The sequence below is a fragment of the Hirundo rustica genome, chromosome 13 (genome assembly GCF_015227805.2).
Source record: "Hirundo rustica isolate bHirRus1 chromosome 13, bHirRus1.pri.v3, whole genome shotgun sequence".
Lineage (NCBI taxonomy): Eukaryota > Metazoa > Chordata > Aves > Passeriformes > Hirundinidae > Hirundo > Hirundo rustica.
In genome coordinates this window covers 2,875,620-2,899,110 of record NC_053462.1, presented here as the reverse complement: position 1 = coordinate 2,899,110, position 23,491 = coordinate 2,875,620, and the positions used below count along the sequence as shown (strand labels likewise).

The following is a 23,491-nucleotide window of genomic DNA, read 5'->3' as shown; positions in this document are numbered from 1 at the left end:
CACATAACCAGAGCTGACCACACACTGAACTCCACAGTAAATAAACACATCCTTCTCCTTGCCTGGGTGAGGAGGAGTTTCCCTGCATTGGAGCTTCCAATGCCCCTTTGCTGAGATAACTGAAATATTTTGGGCTACGAAAACGCTGGCAGCCCCAGCTCCCACACTAAAGTGCCTCCAAAGCTGGAGTTGGGCAGTCAAGAAAAGCCCTGTCCCAGTTCACAGATGTTCCTCACATGCCAACAGTTGGATAGAGAAACTGCAGGAATCCTCTTATCTACAAGGGAAGATCTCCAAAGGCACAAAGTTTCACGTTACGTTATCCTGAGGGAAACTTGCACAATCAGAGGTGCGGGAAACAGGGAACGTCACCTCTGGAGGCACCAACCTTCCCTGCTTCGAGTGCTACCAAGGACTGGCTGTCATCACAGCCAAGCCATCAGAGCCCCAGCAGGTGCAGCATCATGAGAAAGGAAAGGGGGGTGGCAAAGACTGAGGTGAGGACAGCCAGGGTTGCATCGCCATCGCAGGATAGGATGGCATTGCTTGTACCACCTGGATTTCTGCTCAAACTCGAGAAGTGGCACAAATTTATTAATTCAATCCCACCATTTTAAGTAAATCCCATCCTCTCTAACCACTGAAATGGGCTTGTAATGATGTGAGAACACTCAGTTCTCCTTCAGCAGGGTGCCTCTGCCTCCCTCATAGGGGAGGAATTCAGAGGAAGGTGGACATTCTGCTCTTGATGGCACCCAGAGAGCCATGAGGTGGACAAAACCAGGCAGAAGAAACCACTTTTCTTCCCCTAGAAAAAAAAGGAACGATGTTTCTTTAATTTTTGTTGTGGCTGTTTGGCATTAAAGCCTTTAAAAATGAGCCTTCATGACATCCTTGAAGGATATTTAATTTTGTGTGGAAGTGAAGCCACTGAGATGCAAGGATTGATTTAATAGACACGTTTCAGGAGACAGACTCAGACTCCTCCTGACTTGTTCTGGGCTTCTCATTAACCTCAGAGCTGCCATAAAGACACACCTGGATGTCTGCAGCTCCAAGCAGTGGTTGTAGGAGCTGAGGGTGCTCCTATCACTTCCTTCTCCAGCACACACCTGCTCAGAGGGAAGCAGAGAGGCACCGGACGCCTTTGGAGGGGTATTAGGAAAATGAGACCTCCTGGTATTGGTGGAGGGATAGCACAAGGGTAGTTGGGAAAAGGATCAGTGCCCAGGCATGCCTTGGAAATTAAGACTTTGGCTTCACAAGCAAATTAATTCTGGAATGGGGATGGAGAAGGCTTTGCAGAAGAGGCACAGATCTGTATCACTAGTGTAGACATGACTCTCATTCACTAGCTGCTTAAATGGTCAGAAACTTCAAGGAAGGAATTAAAAACAAAAATGTACATAAAATATGCAAAAATCAATCAATTCTGAAGCAAATGTGGGTTTTTTCCCCCCCCTGAAAACAAGCAAGCATTTGGCAAAGTATCACCCCAAACCCCGTAACTTCCAGGGTTTCCACTTTCCAGGGTGCCTGGAGCCACCACATGCTGAATGCAGTTCTGCACCCAGTTCTGTCCTCCTTAAATGACTATTTCCTTGATATCAGCACATTCATTCATTTTTTAAATCTCCTTATCCCCTTGTACACCCACCACCACCAACTGCTGCTTTTGACACAGGGAAGTTGCTTTCCTTGCCTGGTCTTTCATCAGGAAAGGTGTTTAGATGCGATCACACGGCAGAGAAAGAACAAAGATAAGATAAGACTGAGAGGTGAGATGGGACAAATGTCAATACAGCCATTTTTTAGGTACAGACAGTGCTGTCCCATCCCAGACTCCTGGCCATGCCAAGGTAAAAAAGCAGCAGCCTTACCGTGGGCTCCTCTCGTTGATGGTGTTGACTCCCTGGAGATCTGAGAGCGGCGTCCGCGGGCTCTTCCGAGTGATACCTGAAGCAGCACATGAAGAAGATGTTTCCAGCTGGCTCGTACCCAACGGACAATCAGCAGAGCCATCCCCACAGACAATTAGCAGAGCCATAGCTGAGCCCTGACTCGGGCGCGGAGCAGCGCGGACGTGTCGTGGCACATGCCGGGCACAGCCGGGTGCCAGGGATGCCATCGCTCTCCAGTCCCACCTCCCTGCCACAGTCATCACCCTTGTGAGTAACACTGTTTGCTCCGGCCTCTAATTCCCCTCCTACACATCATGGAGTGTTTTAGGGACACGCTGTCCCAGCTGGCAAACGGGGTGTGGGAAGGAGCTGACTGGGACACTTCACTCATTGAAGCAGCCACTCGTGTCCTCCATGTCCGAGGGATTCCCAATATTTCCACTGTGCATGGGATAACCCAGCTGCATGGGCAAAACACCTGGACATAATTAGAACACTTGGAAAAATGGTCATTTATTCCTTAGACACTTCTTCTCTCCTGCCCTCCAAATATATGGACATGTGCAGCAAGTAGGAAATACTTTACAGAATACTTTATAAAAGCTTGATTGCCTATTAAGCCTATATTCTTTGATACCTAGAATAATTTATTTGTAATAAAATATATCTAATAAAACAATACATTAAATAATGTATCTATTTTGTATTCAGCCAAGGAAGCTGCCACACATGGTTACAGTAGCAGCTGTTATCACCCCCGAAATGGAAATGTTTTGTAACCAAGCACTTACGAAGACAGGAGACAATTTTTTAAACAAAACACTTCAAGTCACCAAACCACGGAAATGCAGAGATCTGATAATGTGGAGTTTGACACGAAAACAGCTGAGCAATTTTATAACTGTCTCAAAATCACTGCTGTGAGACAGGAAAAATCCCAGCTCACACCTCAGCATGGGGAAAATATGTTTTATTCTACCCTGAGACATCTACAGTGGGAAAAAAAAAAGGGAAAAAAAGCTTTCTAAAAAGAACAGTCTACACTATGGTTTGTAGTAGGACAGGAGGAAGCAATGGCATATCCCCTCCTCCCCGTATTTCTAACTCCACTATTTCATGCAGCCCAGGTGCTGAGCTAAAAGGTGTCCTGGCGATGTTTTATTCTGAAAGATGAACACGAAGCAAATACGGTGAGACCTGAGCCCATCCTGCTGTTCTGAGCCTGGAATTCCTGAGGAGACGACAAATTCCTACCAAAGTCAATGGTGACATCCCTTTAACAGGACATTTACCACCCTCCTGGACCTGCTAAGGTGTTGTAACAGCTCATCTTGAAGCTGAACAGGAGAATCTGTCCATCTTGAATTGGGCAGGAGATCCCCAAAAATGCTGATGGTCCACCTGATTAAATTTTGGCATCTAAAGGTGCCCAAATATTCTGGAGATGTCAACAAAAGAAAATTTGAGGTTGTGCTGTCCCAGGTCATCTTTGAACCCTGCCTGTGCTCCAAGGCAGGACCAACCAAATCACTCCTGCTGAGAAGGTCTGGTATCCCCAGCACTGGAGGTTTTTGGAAAGCAAGGCAGGTCATGCGTCTGACTGCTTAACAACACCCAAGCTCACAACTCTTTTCAATTCCTCTTTTTGCCATTTAAGCCATTTTTGGGTTACATTTCTTGTCCTAGGAGTGCTCTTGTACCTCTTTTGAGACTGGCATTTCTGTGTCCGAAGTCCTGACTTAGAGCACATAAGCCCAATTGGAAAGAGGAAAAAATTGGAATAACCAGGAATCTGCTTGAAATGTTGCATTAGTACTTTGTGTAACTAGTTTTAGACTAAGAAAGCACCTAATATCTAGCTGGATCTATTTTTAATATAGATCAAATGAATATATTTTAATATGCCTGGATACTCCCCTGTTAAGGCCCAGAAGGCTTTTCTTGTCATGAAAAATGGGATTTCACTGCTATTTTTAAATATCTTTTTGGAGCAAAATCTGTCTTCCTACCCTTCCCCGCACTCCCCACCAAAGAAAGAAAAGGTCCAATACACCTTCCAACCCAGCAAGTCGAGCTGAAGTGATGAAGACAAGGTGGTATCGAATTATCCCTGCATCCACACCTTGCATTGCTCAGGAAAAGGGAATTTCTATTTCAGGCTTTCAGATAGCAGCTGCATTTAAACTTCATCATGGTTCTGCCAGCTCAGCACCTTAAGTGACTTGTTGATTAACAAAGGTCACAGTGCACAAGTTGGGCTGAAGGGAATTGCTTCAGATACACCAAATATAAAGACTTTTCTACATGGTGCCATCACTTGGCTCTTTAAAGAAGGAATACAGACAAAAAAAAAAGCTGTCATTTTGATGTAACTCCTTTTCTGGGAAATAAGGGGGATTTTTATAAATAGGAGGTAAAAAGGTTTTAAACTTCAGCTGGTGAGTCGCACGTGGCCTTGAGAATTGTGTATGGAGAATATGGGCTATTAAATTGTAGGAACTGATACTCATCAGGAAAGAACAATGAGTGAGTGGCAACAACCTCTCCCTCCCTTCATCCAGCTCAGACACAGCCTGATCTGGCTGACACTTCAGGCAGAAAATTATCCTAATTTTTCAAGCATATTCCCTTTCCTTCAGCTGGAGTATTTTGCAAAGACGGACTGATTTACCTAACAGGTCTTTGCCCTGGTTGAGAAGAGTTTTGGATAAGCCCCGTCTACTCCCTAAGGATGAATGCCAACCAGCAGAGCTCCAGTCTTGAATCAGAGGTGTCTAAACCCAGTGCTTTGCTCTGGAGGAACTGGTGGACTCCATGGCACCAGGGAAGCAGCTGATAGCAAGGGAAGGGTGACCAGCTGCCTCCAGAAGCTGAATACCAAGGGACCTACAGGGAATCTCAATCAACTCATCAAACCAATTTGTTTTCTCTCTTTGTTCAGAACTAATTGCACAGTTCAAGTCAAGGAGATGCCCTTGGTTTCCTTCTCAAGGATGACGTGGATGTATAACCTCATCTGACTCGTGGGAAAAGTTGAGTCCCTGGGGCCAAGCTTGCCTGTGGGGCCCCAAACCTGATGGATTCTGAACAGGATCGTTACACGCTCCAAGCCCACTTCAGCTTGCCAAGGCTGGGCGCCTGGGGAAGCAGGAGCACACCCCGTGGGAAGACGGGAAGGATCTCTGAATGCAGAACAAGAATTACTCGTTTGCCTGGTCAGATGCCAATTCCCAAACCGTGGCAATGTTCTTAGACCCATTAGCTGGGTTTATCCTAAGAGATCCCAAACTGCATGGACTAGTCTATATTCGTGAGGCTTTGAGGTGTTGAGCTCAACATTGAGCTCAGCTTCCTGCTTTCCACTAAATTAAAGCTCTAAGTATCTCTTGAGTTGTATGAATTTCCTTTTTCCCACCTAAGGAACTGCAAACTAAACTCCCCAAAATTGCCCATATTGCTGAGCCAACTTAAAGTTAAATTGATTCATTAATTGCAAGTAAAATTACTCTGCTGATAACTATCTTCCTTTCCAATAGTTTCTTAGTAGTACCAGTAAGGTCGCTTGGCACAACATTAATAAAATCTAAAATCAAGTAAAATTTAGTATCACTCCTTTATATTTTCTTATAGAAGTGTTTGGAACTTGTAGGGGAAAATAACATAGTTAAATTAAGAATGAAAGCCTAAATTAAGACCTAAACCACCACTGCTTCCCCAACCCCACATGCTGCAGGAAGCACAGACATCTGACAGAAGGTTTCTAACAGGAAAACCATATTTATGAAGATTTAACATGCACCTACTGTACTTACCCAGCTCAGCTCTACAGAAAAAAAGGTGGTTTCCATTTACACCTAAATTTCATGAAGTTTAAGCAAGTTGGGCTGAGGCTTTGCCCATGCAGAGCAGCTCTATTTCTGTCAGCTTTAACACACAACATGAAGGAAGAGAATAATGGTAGGAAAATAATGTATCTAAACATGAGAGCACCAAATATCTATTTAAAAATAAAAATAAAATAGAGTAGTGCAGGCAAGAGTGTCCATGTTGTCATGCAGGATGAGTTTATTACATGACAGAGGAGTGAAGATGAAGAAATGGAGACCAAGTGCATCATTCTGTAAAATAACACTGACAGCGCCTCTGTTTTAAATAAAAGCCCTGGGAGACAATATTTTCACAAGCCAAAGACATTTCTGAAGTCCATTGAAATCCAAATTAAGTTGAATTCCAGCTGTACCGGCCTTGTATCAGGAATATTCTTTATAAATTTCAGTGAGTAAATGGGGAAATTGCCAACAAAGTAACTTTTGCGAGATCTCAAGAGGTAGGGGTTTGCTTTTTGACTCTTTCAGTTCTGCCTAATCATTTCCCAATAGGCTCAAAACCTCTTTAAGGCAGGTGGTTTGGTCATGGAGGGCTCCTCAGGCGCTGATTTTTATCCTTTCTACATGGAATGCACCTGGTTTCCGTTTCTGGACGTATGAGTGTGGTATCAGAGGGGAGGGCGGGTGGTGGAGCCTTACTGTACTTCTCCTCCTTGCACCTCTGCAGGATCTCTAAGCTCCTCTGATGAACTGGGTGGTGGAGAAAGCTAAAACTATCCACACTTTTCAAAACCGCACATGGCACTGCATCATCATGCCCTTTGGAAGCAAAATAAAAACAAACAAACAAACAAAAAAAAAAAAAATGGAGAGAAGAGAAAGATTTTATAAGCAGAAAATCAGGAGAGGGGAAGGAACAAGCCCAAAGGAGCTCGAGGGTCACACATTTTTGTGCTCAACACAATTTAACTGTGGTTTCCTCCGCACGGCGCTGTGGCATGGGAGCAATGGGCTGGACCCCGTCCCAGTCCCAATTATAATCCTCATTAGACAGAGCATAAACACTTAACAATCGCTCCAAGATTATTTGGGCAAAAAGAGGATTATTTGATAAATCTTTACTTTTAGTAACTTATTTTTTAAATCCTTTCCGCGCCTCTGCCTGGTATTACCCACAAATCCCTGTCCAGATGCTCCGTGATACAACCACCTGGAATTCTCATCTTGCATGCCAGCGCTACATTTTGCTCAGATTTTGGCAATTAAAAGGAAAAATGTAAATTATTTGCATTAAGCACCATTTCCATATTCCCTGAGGGCAGAGAACACAGAGCCTGGAGTTTGGCAGGACAGGTTTGAGTTGGAAGAAACCATCAATGCGTGGCGAAGGGGACTTCTGATGGCCCAGCTGTGAGCAACAGGGTGGAGGAGAGGTGACACCAGTGACAGTGTGCCAACACACAGGGCCTCTCTGCCACTGCTGGCCAAGTCCAGGATGTGCCACACTCCCTGGCGCGGGGAGGTCACCGTGGAGTCACTTTGTGCCAGCATCTATGGGAGCATTTCACATCAACACATCAAACCATCGGAAAGGACTGATCTGAATTTTCTACAGGAACACTGTCAAGGGGTGTCTTCCTCACCTTAACACCAGTGAGACCTCCAACATCACTGTCATCTGTGTTTGGCAAATGCAGCCCTTTTTATTCATTATTTTGAGGGCAGTGGTTTTTTTGGTGATCAGCTTCAGGAATAAATCTGCAGAAGTCAGTGAGATTATTTTTAAGCAGGAATTACCCAAGGAGCAAACCTTGCTGGCCAAATCCAACTGCAGAGCCCATTGAGGACAGGCATAGCCTCAAGGCCACAAAACCTTCATCAGAGAAAGGATTTAGGTCCAGCAAAACCAAGTGTCCGCGGCCTAGTTTGTATGAACAGCACCGTTTTTTCCATTAAGTTTTTGCTAAGAATTATGGGGTTTTGCATAATAAATGCGTATTGATGACAGCAAAAAAAAGTCAATCAACCAATTTTCTTTCCTAAAAAGCTTGACAGTGTTCCTTTAATCCAAGTTCACAAACAAATCCATTTTTAACATGCAGTTCTACTGGACCATTTCAATCCTCATTGATTAACTTAGTAATAAAAAGAATTAAAAATCAAATTATTGAAGAGTTCCACCCTACAGCTAAGTGCATCTCGCACGATCCTGGCATCTTCCATTCGAGGAGTGTCGGCAGTAAGAAGCATCACTCAGGCAGAACACAAAGGTAGTAAAGAAAATTCACAGTGACACCACTTTGCTGCTCTTCACCTTCAAATTAACGAGGACAATCACACAACCACCAAAAGCTGCACTAGGAGGGTATCAGGAGCACACAAAAGGAAGAGGCCCCAAAGCCAGCAGGAAAAAATGCTGATTATCCTTCCAGAAGCATTTGCTTGGCATGGAGGAGACAACCAAAAGGATGACGTTGAAAGGAAGCAGAGCAAAAAGCACGAGACATCCAGCTGGCGTTCAGACAAAGAGTGCAAAGAGCTTTTAATTAAAAGAAGCATGTTTTGGATATTTCCCTGCTCCCTCACTTCACCTGCCTGATGGATGGGGAAAGGACCTCAGAAACTAAGAACAGACAGCACACCTTGAAAAAATATCTGTGCAAATATTAAGTGTGTGCATGTGTGAGAGAGGCTTTTCTTACTCTACCACCATTTTGGCAGATGCTCCACATCTGTGGGTAGGTAGATGCTCAAATCAGGCAAATTAAAGCCATCAAGGTTTGATAAAAAACAAAATAAACCTCAAATATGTGCCGCTTTTGGTTCTCTGCTTCTCTCTATCAAGAAGGGAGAATTTTAGTGATATTTTGATAACTCAGAAATGTTTTCCATAGAGGCAAAGCATCAGTTCGGGGCTTTTCTGCATTATTTTGGAGAGAAGGGAATTCCAGCAGGTTGCTCCAAGGCCTGCCCAACCTGGATGGTCATGCTTTGACATGGTGGGTAGCTCTCCAAAGAGGGCAAGGACAGTGAGCCCAGCTCTGCCACTGCTTGTAGGCTAAGTTTTTCCCACAGATAAGGTGTACCTCAGTACAGAATTTAGATTTAGGTAAATCACCTCCCAGTAGTCTTGCCTGCATAATGGAGACTTTCTCATGACTTTTTCCCAATTTGATGCACATAAAAGTTCAGGGTATAAATGATCTGAGGATTGTTGATAAATTTAAGACAAACCTTATCTGGCTTTCTGAGTTTTTTTTTTTTTTTATTTTCACTCAAAATCCAGAGGGCCCAAAGCACAAAACCATTTGAATACAGGCTAAAGGACATGGACAGACAATGGAGCAGCATCATGAAAAGGTTTAGAAATTCAGCCATCACCATATATTAGTAATTTTGGTATGGAAAGAGAAGTGAATGCAAGAATTGAATCTCAGAATTGTCTCAAGACCTCCTGGACCCATCCAGTTATATATATATCTATAATCATATCTACATATTGAGATATATATATATATATATATAAAGAGAGATATAAGCAAGTTACTGCTACAAACTCTGAACTGAAAAGCAGGAGTGAGGAGCCGAGCACAGCAGTGCACAGGACCAGCTGCCAGAGACACAGCAAGCGAAGCAGGGCTTGAAATCAGTTCTTACTTCCCGAGATTTTTTCTTATCTTCTGGATTACGTCATCTGAGTTCAGCCTGGGGTTTACGCAAGGTGAAAATGCAAAGACGGATTTTGGGAGCCACCTCCTTGGAGTGGCCTTTCCCCCAAAGCCAAACATCTTTGCCATCTCCTTCTTTGGTTACTCTGTCCAAAAATGCTGCCTTGATGTGCCAGACAGGCCCAGGCTCACGAGAATCAGCTCTTCTCTTACGCCACATCCGAGAGGTGTCAAAGGAAGAACCTCAAGAGCTAAAAGTTGATTTTCTGCCTCCTGCTCTTCTTGGGATTTGCTCCCCAGAAAATGATTCTTTCTGCTTGAAGAGTTTGCACCCCTATGCTCCTTGTCTCAGGCTCCCTCACTCTCCATGCAAACCTCACTGATTACAAAGTAATTCATGAGGCAGCTCTGCATTTAATTTTAACCCAGCTGACACTTTCCCTGCTGAGGCTCTAATTCCACCACGGATTTCAAGCCCTCTTGTGCCCAGAAATGAATAGTAATAGCTTGTACCCATCTTTCTGAAATTGCTTTATGCAGAGAAATGGTCTAAAAGCACAGCCAGGTCTTGCCTGCCACAGCATGATGATGCACCATCACTTTCCTTTAATTTAATGCCCCTGTGATCCGTGGTTCTGGATGACTGCAAAGCCATGAATTTTGCTTGACAAGAGATACGCTCTCCTGCAGCTGAAAGGGTGAACAGCTTGGAAAATGATAGGAAGGTTTATTGCCTTTTTTTGTTTCCAGATGTAAGTAACAGTTCAAGAATTATTACAAAAATAATCTGCCTTTTTTGCTGGATAATTTGTATGTTTCTGTTTGAATGACTTGGGTTTTTCTATCCATGCATCCTACAAAAAGGAAAAAATAAAGCAGCAGTAAAATGAAAATATTTCCTTACGGTATGTAAAAATCCAAATGTCCTTTAAATGTGACTTTCATAAAAAATCTGTCATTTGAATGAATTTTCTAATAGATTCAAAACTCCTAATAAGTCAAGCTACTTAAAACAAAGGTAATAAAACATTAGACCCAAACTGTCGCTGGAAAACAGGCTCCAGACCAGGTGATGGGCACACATACCAGTCTTCTTCTCCACGTATCGTTTTCCAGCCTCCCTAAAGGCGACCATGGCCCTGAAAAAGGCCCTCAGCACAGCCCAGCGGAAAACAGCCACGGGATCAATCCCGATCATCCCACAGATAAAGGCGTTCTTGCTGCTCCGCAGGAGAGCGACGATGTCCGGGCGCATGTGATCCGTGTTCTTCTCTCGGAAATCCTAGGGAAGGAGGAGGAGGAGAAAAGAGGAAAATAAACAACAACTGCACGATATTCCAGGTAGGATCTTCCAAGCTATCTCTGGGCCAGCACAACTATTGAATCCTGTTTCTTTTTTCTCTCCTGCTCCCATATCGGATACCTCTTCATCTCTGATGCTTATCACGTGCATTTATTGCATCAGAAACATGGTGAGAGATTTGCAGCTGCAAATCCTGAGGCTGTTTCTCACACAGGCTCATCTGGCCACCGGAATTCCTCCTGCTAATAACAGGCATGAATAGAAATAGGGGCAACTTTGGAATCATTTACGTGGGATTCCAGGAAGTACCTGTGGCAGTGGGGATGCTGAGACATAAGCACACATAACCTGTATTAAGAGTGGCTAATGATGATGAAAACATTGAATTTTCTACACAAACCAAGCCCAGAAAGGCTACCAGACACCCAATTTCAGCTCATTGGTGAGGTATAGCACTGAACTCACTGTGCATCCCTAAATCCTTCCTGAAATGCCCGTGTGGAGGAGAACAGGAAGACCCCGTCCCTAACACCTTTTCATCTCTCCTGACCTTCCCATCTTCCTGGGCCAAGTCCTATCCAAAACATCTCTGTGGAGCCTCTGGGGCTTTCCTGCCCAGTCCCAGATGTAGATGAAAGCAGCTGCCGGGGAACAGCTGGGTGACAGACCTTGACTCCGTACTTCACTTTGCCCGCGTAGTGTTTGATGATGAAAGCTGGCTCCATCACCGCTGGGAATTCAATGTAGGAGTTCCCCTCATGTTGACGCTTGAATTTGTCCAGCAGCGTCTGGTTTGTGGCTTGAGGAAAACTAAGTGGAGAGAATTGAAAGGGAGAAGCTGTAAACCCAACGGGAAAACCTTTCCTTTTCTTTCTTGGCCACAAAAGGGAAAACAGAGACATTTGGAACTTCTATGCCTGCTTCAGCAGAGCCACTTGGTAAGAGAAAGCCAACCCTCCATCCTCAAACTCCAGGGAAAACTGCAGCATGGGGATGTATTTTGCAACTTTACCCAATTTAAGTTGTTTTATCCCAGTACATCACTGGGAGAGCATCACTGCTGCTCTTTGGTCAATGAGACAAGAAGTGGGGGAGAAACCCGCAAGGCAAATGGTGAGAGAAGACCTCGTGCTCCTCAGCACAAGGTGGATCTGAGGTGACCTCAGCAAAACCACCTGGCCTTTCCCTGCCTTTCACATGGAGGAAACTGGCATGAGCATCCAATTGGAGAACTACTCTGCTCCAGAGTTTCCACACCAAGGCAGCCCCAGAAGCCACAGGTTCACCCAAGAACTTCTCCTGAGACAGATGGATGCAACCAAGGATGCAAATCTGAGCTAAGGCCCTGATACTCATGAAACCCTGTGGAAATGCAGCCCCTAGGGACGAGTGCCCTCACTTCACTCTGGTTCAATTTTTACCAGTAAATTGATAAATCCACCTTATATCTCAATAACAGCACCTACACATCCTGTTTTAACTCATGCACTTGGGTTTAGCACCTTCACGCTGTCACACCTCAAGAGACAGGGAAAGAAATGAAGGGAGAAGCAAAGGAAACCTTTTCCCTTCCCTTTAATGGAAGAAATTCCAGAAAGGAATTTTAATTATTATTTTTTAAGGCTTTTTGCTCAGCTGGCTGATTCTCCACTCTGTATGTTGCCACCTCAAAAACAACATTAGAATCACCAATCAACCCAGCGAGCTATTAGCACCTTTCTGGGAAGTTGTCTTTTTTCAGAAAACTGAAGGATAAACACATTTTAACTGAGAAAACAAATCTCATTCCCAAAGCCAGCATTTTCCTACTCACTTGCTTTCCTCATCCAGCAGATGGAGCAGGCCCGTTGGCTTCTTGCTGATCAGGTTGATGCAGCTGGAGTTGTCTATGTAGTCAATGTTGTGCCAGCTAATTCCTTCTGCTCTATATTCCTCCTAAAAAAACCCCAAAAACCCACAGATGACACAATGATGATTTGGTGCAAGCAAAAATAAAAGACAAAATCCAAAGGGTTTTACAGAAACTGATACACTGTTTACCAAAACAGACATCTCTCCTGTAAACATTCCATCAATGCTTTCTGTGATTCCAAAGAAAAGGATAAAGAACCTCTGGAACAACCTGAAACAAAGCGAGCCACAGAGCATTTCCTGATTTCAGATGCACCAGATGTTTGTTCAGACATGGGGTGGCTGTGTGGGAGTCCAAGCCTGCCAAGGATGTCCAGCGTGCGTGGACTCCCCATTTCCTATTCCGGGACTGCTTCTAAATCACAGCACAGTTTGGGCTGAAAGAGGCCCCCAAGCTCTTGTTCCACCCCTTGCCATGGGCAGCAACAACTTCCACTGTCTCAGGTTGCTCCAAGTCCCACCCAACCTGGCCTGGAACCACCCTCTACAGTAAAAGTGAGGATTTGCCCCCAAATTTAAGCTGAGGCAAAAAAAGCGATTCATTTTCCACCAAAACAGTTCTAATCCTTGCTCTCCTATAAAGGTTATCTCCTCTGAGACATACTTGCAACTGGATTACGTCAAGAAGTCTTATGCGGAAATTATTTTAGGGCATCTAAATGAAAGCAGAGTTTAAAAATCATAATTTTTATCATATGTTTGAGGACTTGTGACTCACTGTCTAAACAGAGATATTGGACCATGCACTTTACTCCATGTGTTGGACAAAGTCCTGCTGATCCAGTTGCCTTTCTACCTCTCTGTCACAGGACATTTTGATGGCAGAATTGAAGACAAAAAGGAAACAGGTTTCAAAATCCTAATAAGATGCATCTTTCTAACAATAATTAGATCCATTATTATTGCTGCCTCTGCCTTTATTTTTATTCTGAGCAAAAAACGTTACAAAAAAGTATGTCCATCCTCATCCAAAATTAACATGAACCCCTCAGATATTCTTAGAAATAAAGACCCTGAAGAGCTTTGAGACATTTCATGAGGAAATTTTTGCTAAAACAACCCCTAGAAGGTCTTGAATTCAGTATTGGAGACATTGTATAATCTTACAACAACAATACAGACAAATACAGATGTGTGCTGCCTTAGAAGGAGTTTTTAACATCCCTAAAGCCTTTGGGATTCAAAACATACAACATCCCATTGGGGAAAAAATCCTGAAAATAAAGAATGGCTCTGCATTACAAATTTTGTTTTCTCCTTTTATTTTTTAATCATTTACCTTCAGTTCTTGCTGAGCAATCAGGACACAGCAGAACCTCGCAACAGCATCCTCAAGTCCCTGTTGAACTACAGGCAATCAAAAATCACAGATTTGACTAAAACTCGTGGCATTTTCAGGGCAAGCCAGGAAAAAGCTTCTATCTAACAATCGCAGGCTGCGTATTTCGGAGCAGGCATGAGCTGCTCCCGAGGGATTTCCCAGAGAGTCGCTGGGAGTCAGCACCATCCGTCAAGTGCACGCTTCCAACAGCCCCTTAATGGAGTGCAGGGTCCATTAGGCCCAGCCTTGCCAGCTCAAGACGGGTCAGGAGCATGCAGAGAGCAATAAAACCTTGGTGTGATGAGCCAAGAGCTGCATTATTTCAGTGGAGACAGGCGGGTGTTACCAGATTACTTATTTATTATCATGATTCTTTGTTGGGGGGGATTTACATTTTTTGCCCCTCCCAAAACCCATCAATCATGTAGAGTTTTACGTCTCCACACAGCTAAGCTGGGAAACCATCGCTCTGCTCTGGAAGGCCTCTAGATACACATAATTCCACACGGGACACTCAGCAGCTGCGCAGCAAATGTGCCGTGGAACTCCTACGGCCTCACAAAAAAGTGATGCCGCTGCTGAGATCAGTGCAAAAGCACCAATCAGCAATGCCAGATATGGAGTTTTTTAAAACAGTCTAGTAAATGACTAAAAAAGACCAGAGTTCGAGGTCTCTATTTCTCTCCACTCATTTTCAGCTGTTCCACAGACCTGATGGTCAGTCATCAGGTCCCTCCTGGCCTCGTTTCCTTCAGCTGCAGGATTTTGGCTAATTCTCCCTCCTCTGCTCCTTTTTTCTCTGGGCTGGGTCAGAAACACTCACTCCCAAGCTCTGGGGTTCTTCCCTCCCTTCCATCCCCAACACAACCTGTTCCCACTCTGGCCAAGTGAGAAGAAGGGATTCAAGCCCTCAACAAACAACTTTTTCCACAATAAGTCAGAGATTTGCTCTCGTTTCAGGACAGGCAGCAGGAACTGTTCCAGAGCAACTGCTCCAAAGCCTAAATGGAAATAAATTCCCCTTATTCCTTTTTTCCTAGCATTTTTCCAGTTCTTCATTTGGTTGCCTTCAGGATCTCAGCTCAAGAGATACAACTATAGCTTTGGGATGGCCTGATGTAACTTCTGAGGCATTTGCTGGTCTGCAGAACACCCTGCAGATTGTCCACACAAAGACAGAAGCTAAAGGATAAAATCACTGCTGTCTATTAAATGCAATTAAATTAAATTAAGTTGTTATTATTCCATATGACTCCAATATTCATCTTCTAATAACCATCTTCCTGTAGAAGTCAGGAGATATCCTTGAAAGCTACCTCCAAAATATTCCTTCATCTCTGAGTATGACAACAAAGCCTCTGCCATCCTTTGATGGATGCAGGGTCCTGGAGCACAGGAATATTAAGGAATTCCATTCAAACAACATGAGGTTTTCATTTAACAAGACAAAAACAACATGAAACACTTTCAGTCCATTCAAACAATAATCCCTCAAGCTGGAGGTTGATTGAAAATCAGCTTAAATTTACACCTTGATTTAAAACTAAGTTATGTTTAAGGGGCACATTCAAATGTCCCATTCCTGGAAGACCATCTTTATATTAAGAACCAAATTGTTGACATTACCACCATCTGCAAAAGTTTCTAGTGCAGTGAAGCCTACAGAGCCCCAGTTTTGGCATCATTACTCGCAGTAAAAACGTGAGGATTTACTCCTCCCATCCCTGGATACCTGAAACTTGGTCTGCTGGAAAGTGAAGCGATGCAAGTTCACCGGAGAGAAGAGCACTGAGCTCCCAGACTTGGCAAAAGAAATGGAGCAAAGAACTGAAAAAAGACATTGGGTTTTTTTTTTAGAGTTCAGCAGCTCCTATTTTCATTTAATTATTGGGTGAGATGCTACAGATTGTTCTCCAGGTGACCTCTATGGACTCCACGAGGAGATTCCAGCTTCCCAAGTGGGAATTCAGAAACAGCTCTGCTGCCCTAAGCATGGAGAGAGACACTGGCAGTATGTCAGCGTGGGGTCACTGAAGGGATCTGAATAAAACACAGTTTATGATGTTCCAATATATTAAAAAAAGAAATAAAATGGGGATGCAGACTTTGAAATGCGCATTGAATACGAGAGTAAATCTTTACTCTCACGCAGTGTTAGCTGAGGCAAAGCAGTGTGTAAAATTTGGGGTACCAAACAGAATGGGGCAGAATATCCAACATTTTAAAGTAGGAAAATTACTGGAACTCTAGGAAAGGGGGAGCTGTTAAAGCTCTGTTAAAGAGAAACTCTGCCTGCCTACACTGACCCAGAGCACGAAAGCTGCCCAGGGCACAGAATAATGAATTTAAAATTAAAACACACATGCTGAGCATCAGGAAAACCTTCCCAACCGGGCTGCAAGGCCTGATGGAAACCCCCCTGCTAGGAACTGAAATATCCTGTAATTTTATAGTTGGAGTCGCTGAGAACTATGTCCTGTTATCTCTACAGGAGTGGTGGACAAGTTCTGTTATCAGGACTTTATTTCAGTGCTAAACCAAACCAAAATACTCTAAGCCAGGGTGGAATTAAAGATTTCTTTATCCTGAGTGGAAGAAAACACCCACAAGCCCAACAAAATCTTGGAGATGCTGGAAAATGTCTTTACACCTCCACATAAGATCATCAATTACTCTGTATCCAGCTACAGTCATCAGTAAATAAACCCAAGTGCTAAAAAGCACAATTAGGGGAGAAAAAGTTAAACATGATTTTAAGATTCACATTTATCTAGATATGATATTTGTGATAAATATGATATCTAAATAAAATATCTAAACTCTCTTTGGAGTATCATGGTCCCTGGGGGCTGCTGCTCCCCAAAATCTCGTGGTAAAACTCAGATGAGGGGAGGGAGAGACCAGGGGCTTGAAAAACTTCAGAGAAGAGAAAATGCAGAGATTAAGTGAAGTGGGAGATGTGATAAAAATACAAAATAAAAAACATAATAAATTCTCCTTCTGTCTAAAAAGCATGAAAGTCAGGGTTTAGGAAATTCAAATCAGAAGGTGATGAAAAGTCCCTCCTAAAGATAAAGGTTTTACCATGATATGTGCAATTTGTTGCCCTATCATGGGATATCAAAGATACACATTTTCCCATGATTTAAAGAGGTCTGGAGGGCTTTGGGCATCCATCCACACATCCTGCAAGCCAAAAGCCCTGAAAATCCCTCAGTGTTTCAGCGCCCTGGAGGCAGATGTCTTATCCCACAGGGATATTGCCATTAGTCCCAGTGAGAATTGAGAAACAGCCCCAAAAATAAGATTCACAAACCCCAAGAGCAGCAGAAGCCTCCACCAACTCATCCACCTCCTCCCAGGCAGAGCTAGACCAGATCCAGGAGTTCATCTACTCCAGCCTTTCCTACTGAGGCATAGGAAAACCTTGTTTACACTATGAAAATTCCCAGATTAAAGTGAGAAATCAACTGAAAAATCCCTCTCCCCAGCGTAACTCCACGTGGGAACATTTCCCATTGCTCTCCTGTCATAAAAACTCGTGTAATCCAGAGCCATACGATCAACAGGCAGCTACTTTTGGATGTCTAAATGTATATACTTGGCATCAAAATTCCCGACTAAACAGAAGGGTGTGAAATTCCTCTCTTCTTGCCTTGAACACCATCTGCTTCAGCTTCAGGCTTCTTTGCAAAGTGAGAAACTAGGAATTAACCCCCCTTCCTAATCTTTCACCATTCCCAGTTCAACTCCCCAGTTTAAAATAATCCCCAATTACTTTTGTATCGTATGTTAAAAGGGGTCGTTGTCATATGAAAAATTAAAGGAGCTAGACCTCAAAAGAGCTCTTTTATGGCTACGTTTGGACACATTTGTATCCTAAAATCCATCCTGGGGAGCTTGGGCAATTTTGTCCACAGCTGGAAATGGCAACAAGGTGTGGGAGAATCTCCCCCCTAAGGATTCATCCATCCAGGCATGAACTCGTCCTGTGGAGGATTAATTGCTTGTTCAGCAAATGGGCACTGTGAACCAGGCCCAGCAGAATCATCCCAGCATAAACTGATCATTAAAATTAGTTTGATAGGATAAATCCATGGGACGTGGAAAATTCCTAAATGAGTGAGACCAGTGTCTGGCCCTTAGTCTACTGCAGACAAGGGTGGATGCCTCGAGTTCCCAACATCCCTCCAGGAAAAGATGCTGAGGCTGATGGTTTCATTTAGGAATGAGGATTTTTACGTTTGTTCTCAATTTCAGTAGAAAAGGAATTTATAGACACAGACATAAGTATAAATATATAACACATATATTTTTTAACCATGTGCTCACAGACACGACAAATGTAAATACTTAACCACATTCTCTATGAATACACGATCTATAAACAGGTTTTTCAGGCCCCCTCTGCCCATGATAACACGAGGCAGCGCAGGGGAGCTGATGAGCCTTCCCTTGAAGCCAAGGTCCTCCTTGAGAGGTCTCCTTCCAGGTGGTTATTTCAGCAGCTCCTCAAAAAATGCCACGTGAATTTGGTTTTACTCTGAGGCTGATGCTTCACCCACTGCTAACTTCCCCCTGCTGTACATAGGCAAATTTGAATTAATTGGAATTTGGACTCTCCATTATGAAAGTGTTTTAAACCAGCAGGTTCAGCCCAGAAAATCAGATGCCAGCTCCAAACCATCCATCTCTGAGCTCAAATCAGCTCCCTGAACTTCAGTGGCAACAGGGTTTCAATCATCAATTACATTTTGCTCTCAAAATGGGCAGAATTGGGTTTGCATGGTTCAGCTGGCAGCATATTGCCATGATCCCATGGGCTCCCTCTGCAGAAGCATCTTCTTCCCAAGCTGCCCTTACACAGCCAGGAAAAGCACGAGTTTAACATTGTTGTGTGATCTGCTGATGGATCAATTCCTTTAATTTCTTGTGATCAGAATTAAAGAGGAAAAGAAATATCTGTATCTGCATCTGTCAGCACCTTGAAAGATGGATGAGAGGAGATGTGAAGGAACCCCCGCAGAGGTCATGGTGAGCACCAGACTGGCTTTTGAGGCCGAACATCTCCTCCCCTTCCAGTCCCACTCCACACTTATGTCAATTAACACCCTCCTGATTCCAGTCCGGCCACAATAAGACAATTTTTAGATTGGCTGAAGTATTTTAGAGGCTTTTAAATCTCTTGCTCATCATCCTGCTTGAGAGGTGAGGTCACATTGCAGAACTCCATCTTATGAAAATCCACCAACAGAAACACAGAATGGTTGGGTTGGAAGAGACTTTAAAGATCTTTTGTTTCCAAGATCTTGTGGACACTTTCCACTGTCCCAGGTTGCTCCAAGCCCTGTCTGACCTGGCTTTGGACACTGCCAGGGATCCAGGGGCAGCCACAGCTGCTCTGGGTAAACTGTGCCAGGGCCTCACCACCCTCACAAAGACTGGGGAGAGTTTCTTCCCAATATCTCATCTGACCCTGCCCTCAGGCAGTGGGAAGCCATTGCCTCTTGTGAGAAGCCATTCCCCCTCGTCCTGGCATTTCAAACCCTTTTTGTACCACTAATAAATAGGGTTTTTTTATCCCTGGCACAGTCAGTGCATTTATTTAGCCAATACATCTGGGTAGGAACCACAATCAGCAGAAAACATCATTTACCTGGAAAAAGGAAGGAACTAGCTCAGAGGAGAGGAAAAAAGCTCAAGGGATCATGGTGACTTGGGAGAGGGATAAGGGCACTGGGAGCAAGCAGCTGTGCCTTGAAGAATTACAGCAAGGAGCATGGGATGAGGGATGGGCTTGCCAGATGCAGCGCTTCTCCGAACTGGGGTTAAATTAAAGGTTAGGAAATTATATATGAGGAGAGTTGGAACTGGGTGATCTTTCAGGTCCTTTCCAACTCAATCTACTCTATGATATCAGAGGATATATAAATAATTTAACAGATTAGGATATATCCTATTACATGTTATACATTATATATTACATTTATATATTTACTGCTCACCAACTGGAGAAACAAGTGGGTGGCAAATGAAGCCCCACAGCCCCAGTCCCAGCCATGCAACATCCACGGACTCAAGGATGCAGGAAGGACACAAGACAGAGCTCTGGGAGACTGGCAATGGATCCCAGAATCACTGAGCTTGGAGAAGACCTCGCAGACCATCGAGCCCAACTTGCAGGTGATCCCCACCTCGTCACCAGCCCAGAGCACTGAGTGACACGTCCAGGCATTCCTTGGACATCTCCAGGGATGGGGGCTCCACCACGTCCGGGGCAATTCCAGTGCCTGACCACCCTTCCCACGAAGAAATTCCTCCTGATGTCCAACTGGAACCCATCCTGGCACAGCTCTGATCAGAGCTATCCTTCATTTCACTAATGTGCTTTGAAATCTTTCTACTGTGCAGATACCATTTAAACAGCTCTCGGCATCCTGATTTTTATTAGTATAATTTATGTGCTCTAAGCATCGTCCTCTTCCCCCAAATGTGAGCTGCATTCGATGGCGTTCTGCCAAATAATAAATCAATAACTTGTGCAGCTTGTTCTTTCTCCACGGGTCATGTGGCCTGCAGCTGACAGCAACATTTCTCAGAGGGCAGCCGCTCTCCCATCTCCAAGGAAAACAGAAATTTGAACTAAGCCTCCCAGGCCTCAATGGTTGACTTCTGATGGTTGGCTTTTGTCTTCAGAGGCAATAAAGAGGCGTTAACGCCTAACCAGTGATGAGTTACAGAAAAAAACCCCGGCTGGAAGGAAAGGAATAGCGTTCCAAGCAGTAAGAGAGAGATTCTTTTTCACAGTTTATTTTAAATTTAAATATTTTAGATTGATGCTTTTTAAAATTAATTCACTCCCACATTAATTTCTAAATGTGATATTTAATTAAGATACCTAAACTTATTTTAGAGTGTCATGTTCCCTCAGGGCTGTTGCTCCTCAGAATCATGAGGTGAAATTCAGAGGTGGTTTGGAGGTAGTGACCAGACACCCAAGACCATCAAATCACACCTTCAACCAAACACCATGATTTAGTCCCGACTATTGGATTTCTCCAGCACAGGACCAGTAAACCGTATAGACCTCCCTAAATATTTATGGAGCTTTGGATGGCTGAGCAAACATTCCATAGGATGCGTTATCCTGATGAAATTCAATTTTTCAGTCTGAAATTCAGTTTTTCAGGTTGAGATTTGCTGGCTGGGACATCAAGCTCACCAGGGACCCCACCAGAAAATAGAATTCACTGAACACCTGAGCTCCTGCCAGTTGATTGTACTCCAAATTCTGTAATTTTTTCAGCCTCAACCTTGGTTATTTATGGATTTTTTTTAACAATAAAAGCATGCCCTTGAAACTGAGGTTTGGTAGGTAAGGAAAAGCTGGAAAAAGAAGAAGAAAAGAACTTTAATAGCAAGACTTGTGGGATGAAAATCTATAGGACGAGTCCTCAACCTTTGCAAAGCATCAGCTGAAACAGGGAAAGGTGGGTGAGGTGGAGACAACCAGATGAGCTTTGGCAAGGATGGGGGAAGATCGGTGAGGACAAAGATGACAAAGTTTGGAGAATGGGACATATAAAGAAATAAAAACTTGTATTCCTGGCCCTTAAACTGCCATAGACCTGGAAACTTGGAGGAAACTGAGATCATGGGTGGTATGGTACTGGTGACCTCCAAACTAAATCTTCACCCACAGCAATTATTTAGCGCAATGCCCTAAAAAACCCCAAACAAGGCAAGGTGCAATGCAAAAATGCTGGTTTTCTCTCCCAGAAGCACCTGGTGTTCTCTGATTTTTCAGGGCAGCTCTGGGCTTATCTGCTCTGCACAAGAGGCTGCTTGATGAGGGCACAGAGATGGAGCTGGGCCGGGGGACAGAGAATCGCTGCCGAGGTGATGCTCTGACAGCACCCAGGGAGTCCAAGAGCAACAGGGACGTGTCACCTGAAGCCACCAGCCCGAGGGAGGGATGGCAAAGGACTCCTCACCCTTGTGCTGCCCAGAGCAATGAGGCAGCAGCTGAAGCCACCAGCTACAGCCCCTCACCCAACCTCCCTCCAGGAACCTGCGAGATACCTGGGGAGGAGAAAACCACATTTGCTCTGTTACAGGTCAAGGTCACAACTCCTGCCATAGCCACCTTTCTGCATTAATAAACAGATGATCACCGAACTGGATCCGAGAGTAGATCAGGATTTATAAAGTCTTTACCCTTATCCCGTGGTCAGCTGCAAGAGAGGAGGTCTCTCCTGCAAAAACCTTCGCGGCCCCTCAGTCACAGCACAAGAGTCGCTGTATTTTTGGGAGACACCAGGCTGAAGACCGAGGATGCCTCGGTGGTTGTTTGCAAACCACTGGAAATAGTGTCGTCTTCAGACAGAAGGTTTAAAAAAAGATTCACCAGACACATTGTATTAGATTTCACCATGGAAAAAAAGGCAATAAAGGTTAAAATAATCCCATGGTTCTCCTAGAGGACTGGTGGGTATTTTGGTTTCCATAACATCAACAGCATCTCATGGCAACAATTCCATCATGGCTAAATGCAGTTCTGGCAGACAAATTCTATTAGGATTTCAAGAAAAAATCCTTAGTGACTATTTAATTTTGTCACTTATTTTCTGGCAGAAGTGTCTGAGTATCTCAGCAATCTCTCCTCAGCCTGCAAGCTTGGGAGAGCTGAGGATTCAGAGAAGGATTTATCAATTTCAGGTCCCCATCACTAAGACATGAAAGAAACCCTTATAAAGACACAAATACCTCTGATAAATTCACATTTTGAAGTAACAGAACTATTTTGCACCCTAGAAACACAATATGAACTCCCTGGTCTTCATTTGTAGATTTGTGACTATCATTAAAATAAGGACATTCTGAAGACCCAAGATCCTTGAGTTTTCTATTGAATCCACTCCTCCACATGCAGCCAGAATTCCAGGGAAAGCAAATGGTTAAACCATCCAATTTATTCACCCAAGGATCAGCGCTCGTACAGCTGCACAGATTCCTTGTATTTATAGACTCAATCTATGCCAAGATGTCTGAATTTTCCAGCAGCAGAGCTCGCAGTGCTCCAGCCAGGATCCAGGAGGATGACGTGCTCTGGCATTAAGAACTGGAATGGGCCCTTTGCAGTTTGATGCCTCCACAACTGCTCCTCATATCCATGCAGCAAACACTGACTCCAGCAACTTCACATGCTTGACAGATTTCCAGGAGAAAGTTAATTAGCTCTGAAGCTGCTCCAAGAAGAATTATGGATTGCTGCACTCGGGACCTCTGTGTATCCCCCAGGCTTGGGGGAACACTGACCTGCTAAGAAATCCCAGCCCAATAACAGGAATTCCCTCATGGATGATGGCATCTTGGAGGAGGCTGCTGAAACCCCACCTCATGGAGGAATTATCTGTCTCCAGTTTTCAGGAATGATCCTCCCTCCCTGAGTCTCCTCTAGGAAGTGTATGGCAACGTTTATAAAAAATCCAGCTGCTTTGGCTTTGCGATGGCATCAAAACTTGCATTTTTATGGTGGACAATGGGAAAATAAACCTGTC

At 43.9% G+C, this 23,491-nt stretch overlaps 1 protein-coding gene across 10 annotated transcripts in view; it reads right to left on the bottom strand.

The window, feature by feature from the left end:
• The window catches only part of MYO9A (myosin IXA), a 171,260-nt gene that overhangs the window by 34,540 nt on the left and 113,229 nt on the right, over positions 1–23,491 (bottom strand). For 9 of the 10 annotated variants that reach the window (XM_040077720.2, XM_040077724.2, XM_040077722.2 and 6 more), the window contains 5 exons: positions 12,513–12,634; positions 11,368–11,509; positions 10,483–10,678; positions 6,428–6,547; positions 1,881–1,956 (listed from right to left, as the gene is read on the bottom strand). In XM_040077720.2, coding sequence (XP_039933654.1) covers positions 1,881–1,956; positions 6,428–6,547; positions 10,483–10,678; positions 11,368–11,509; positions 12,513–12,634 — 656 coding nt within the window. The remainder of the gene's footprint in view (positions 1–1,880; positions 1,957–6,427; positions 6,548–10,482; positions 10,679–11,367; positions 11,510–12,512; positions 12,635–23,491) is intronic. The other variant, XM_040077727.2, reaches the window with a different exon arrangement.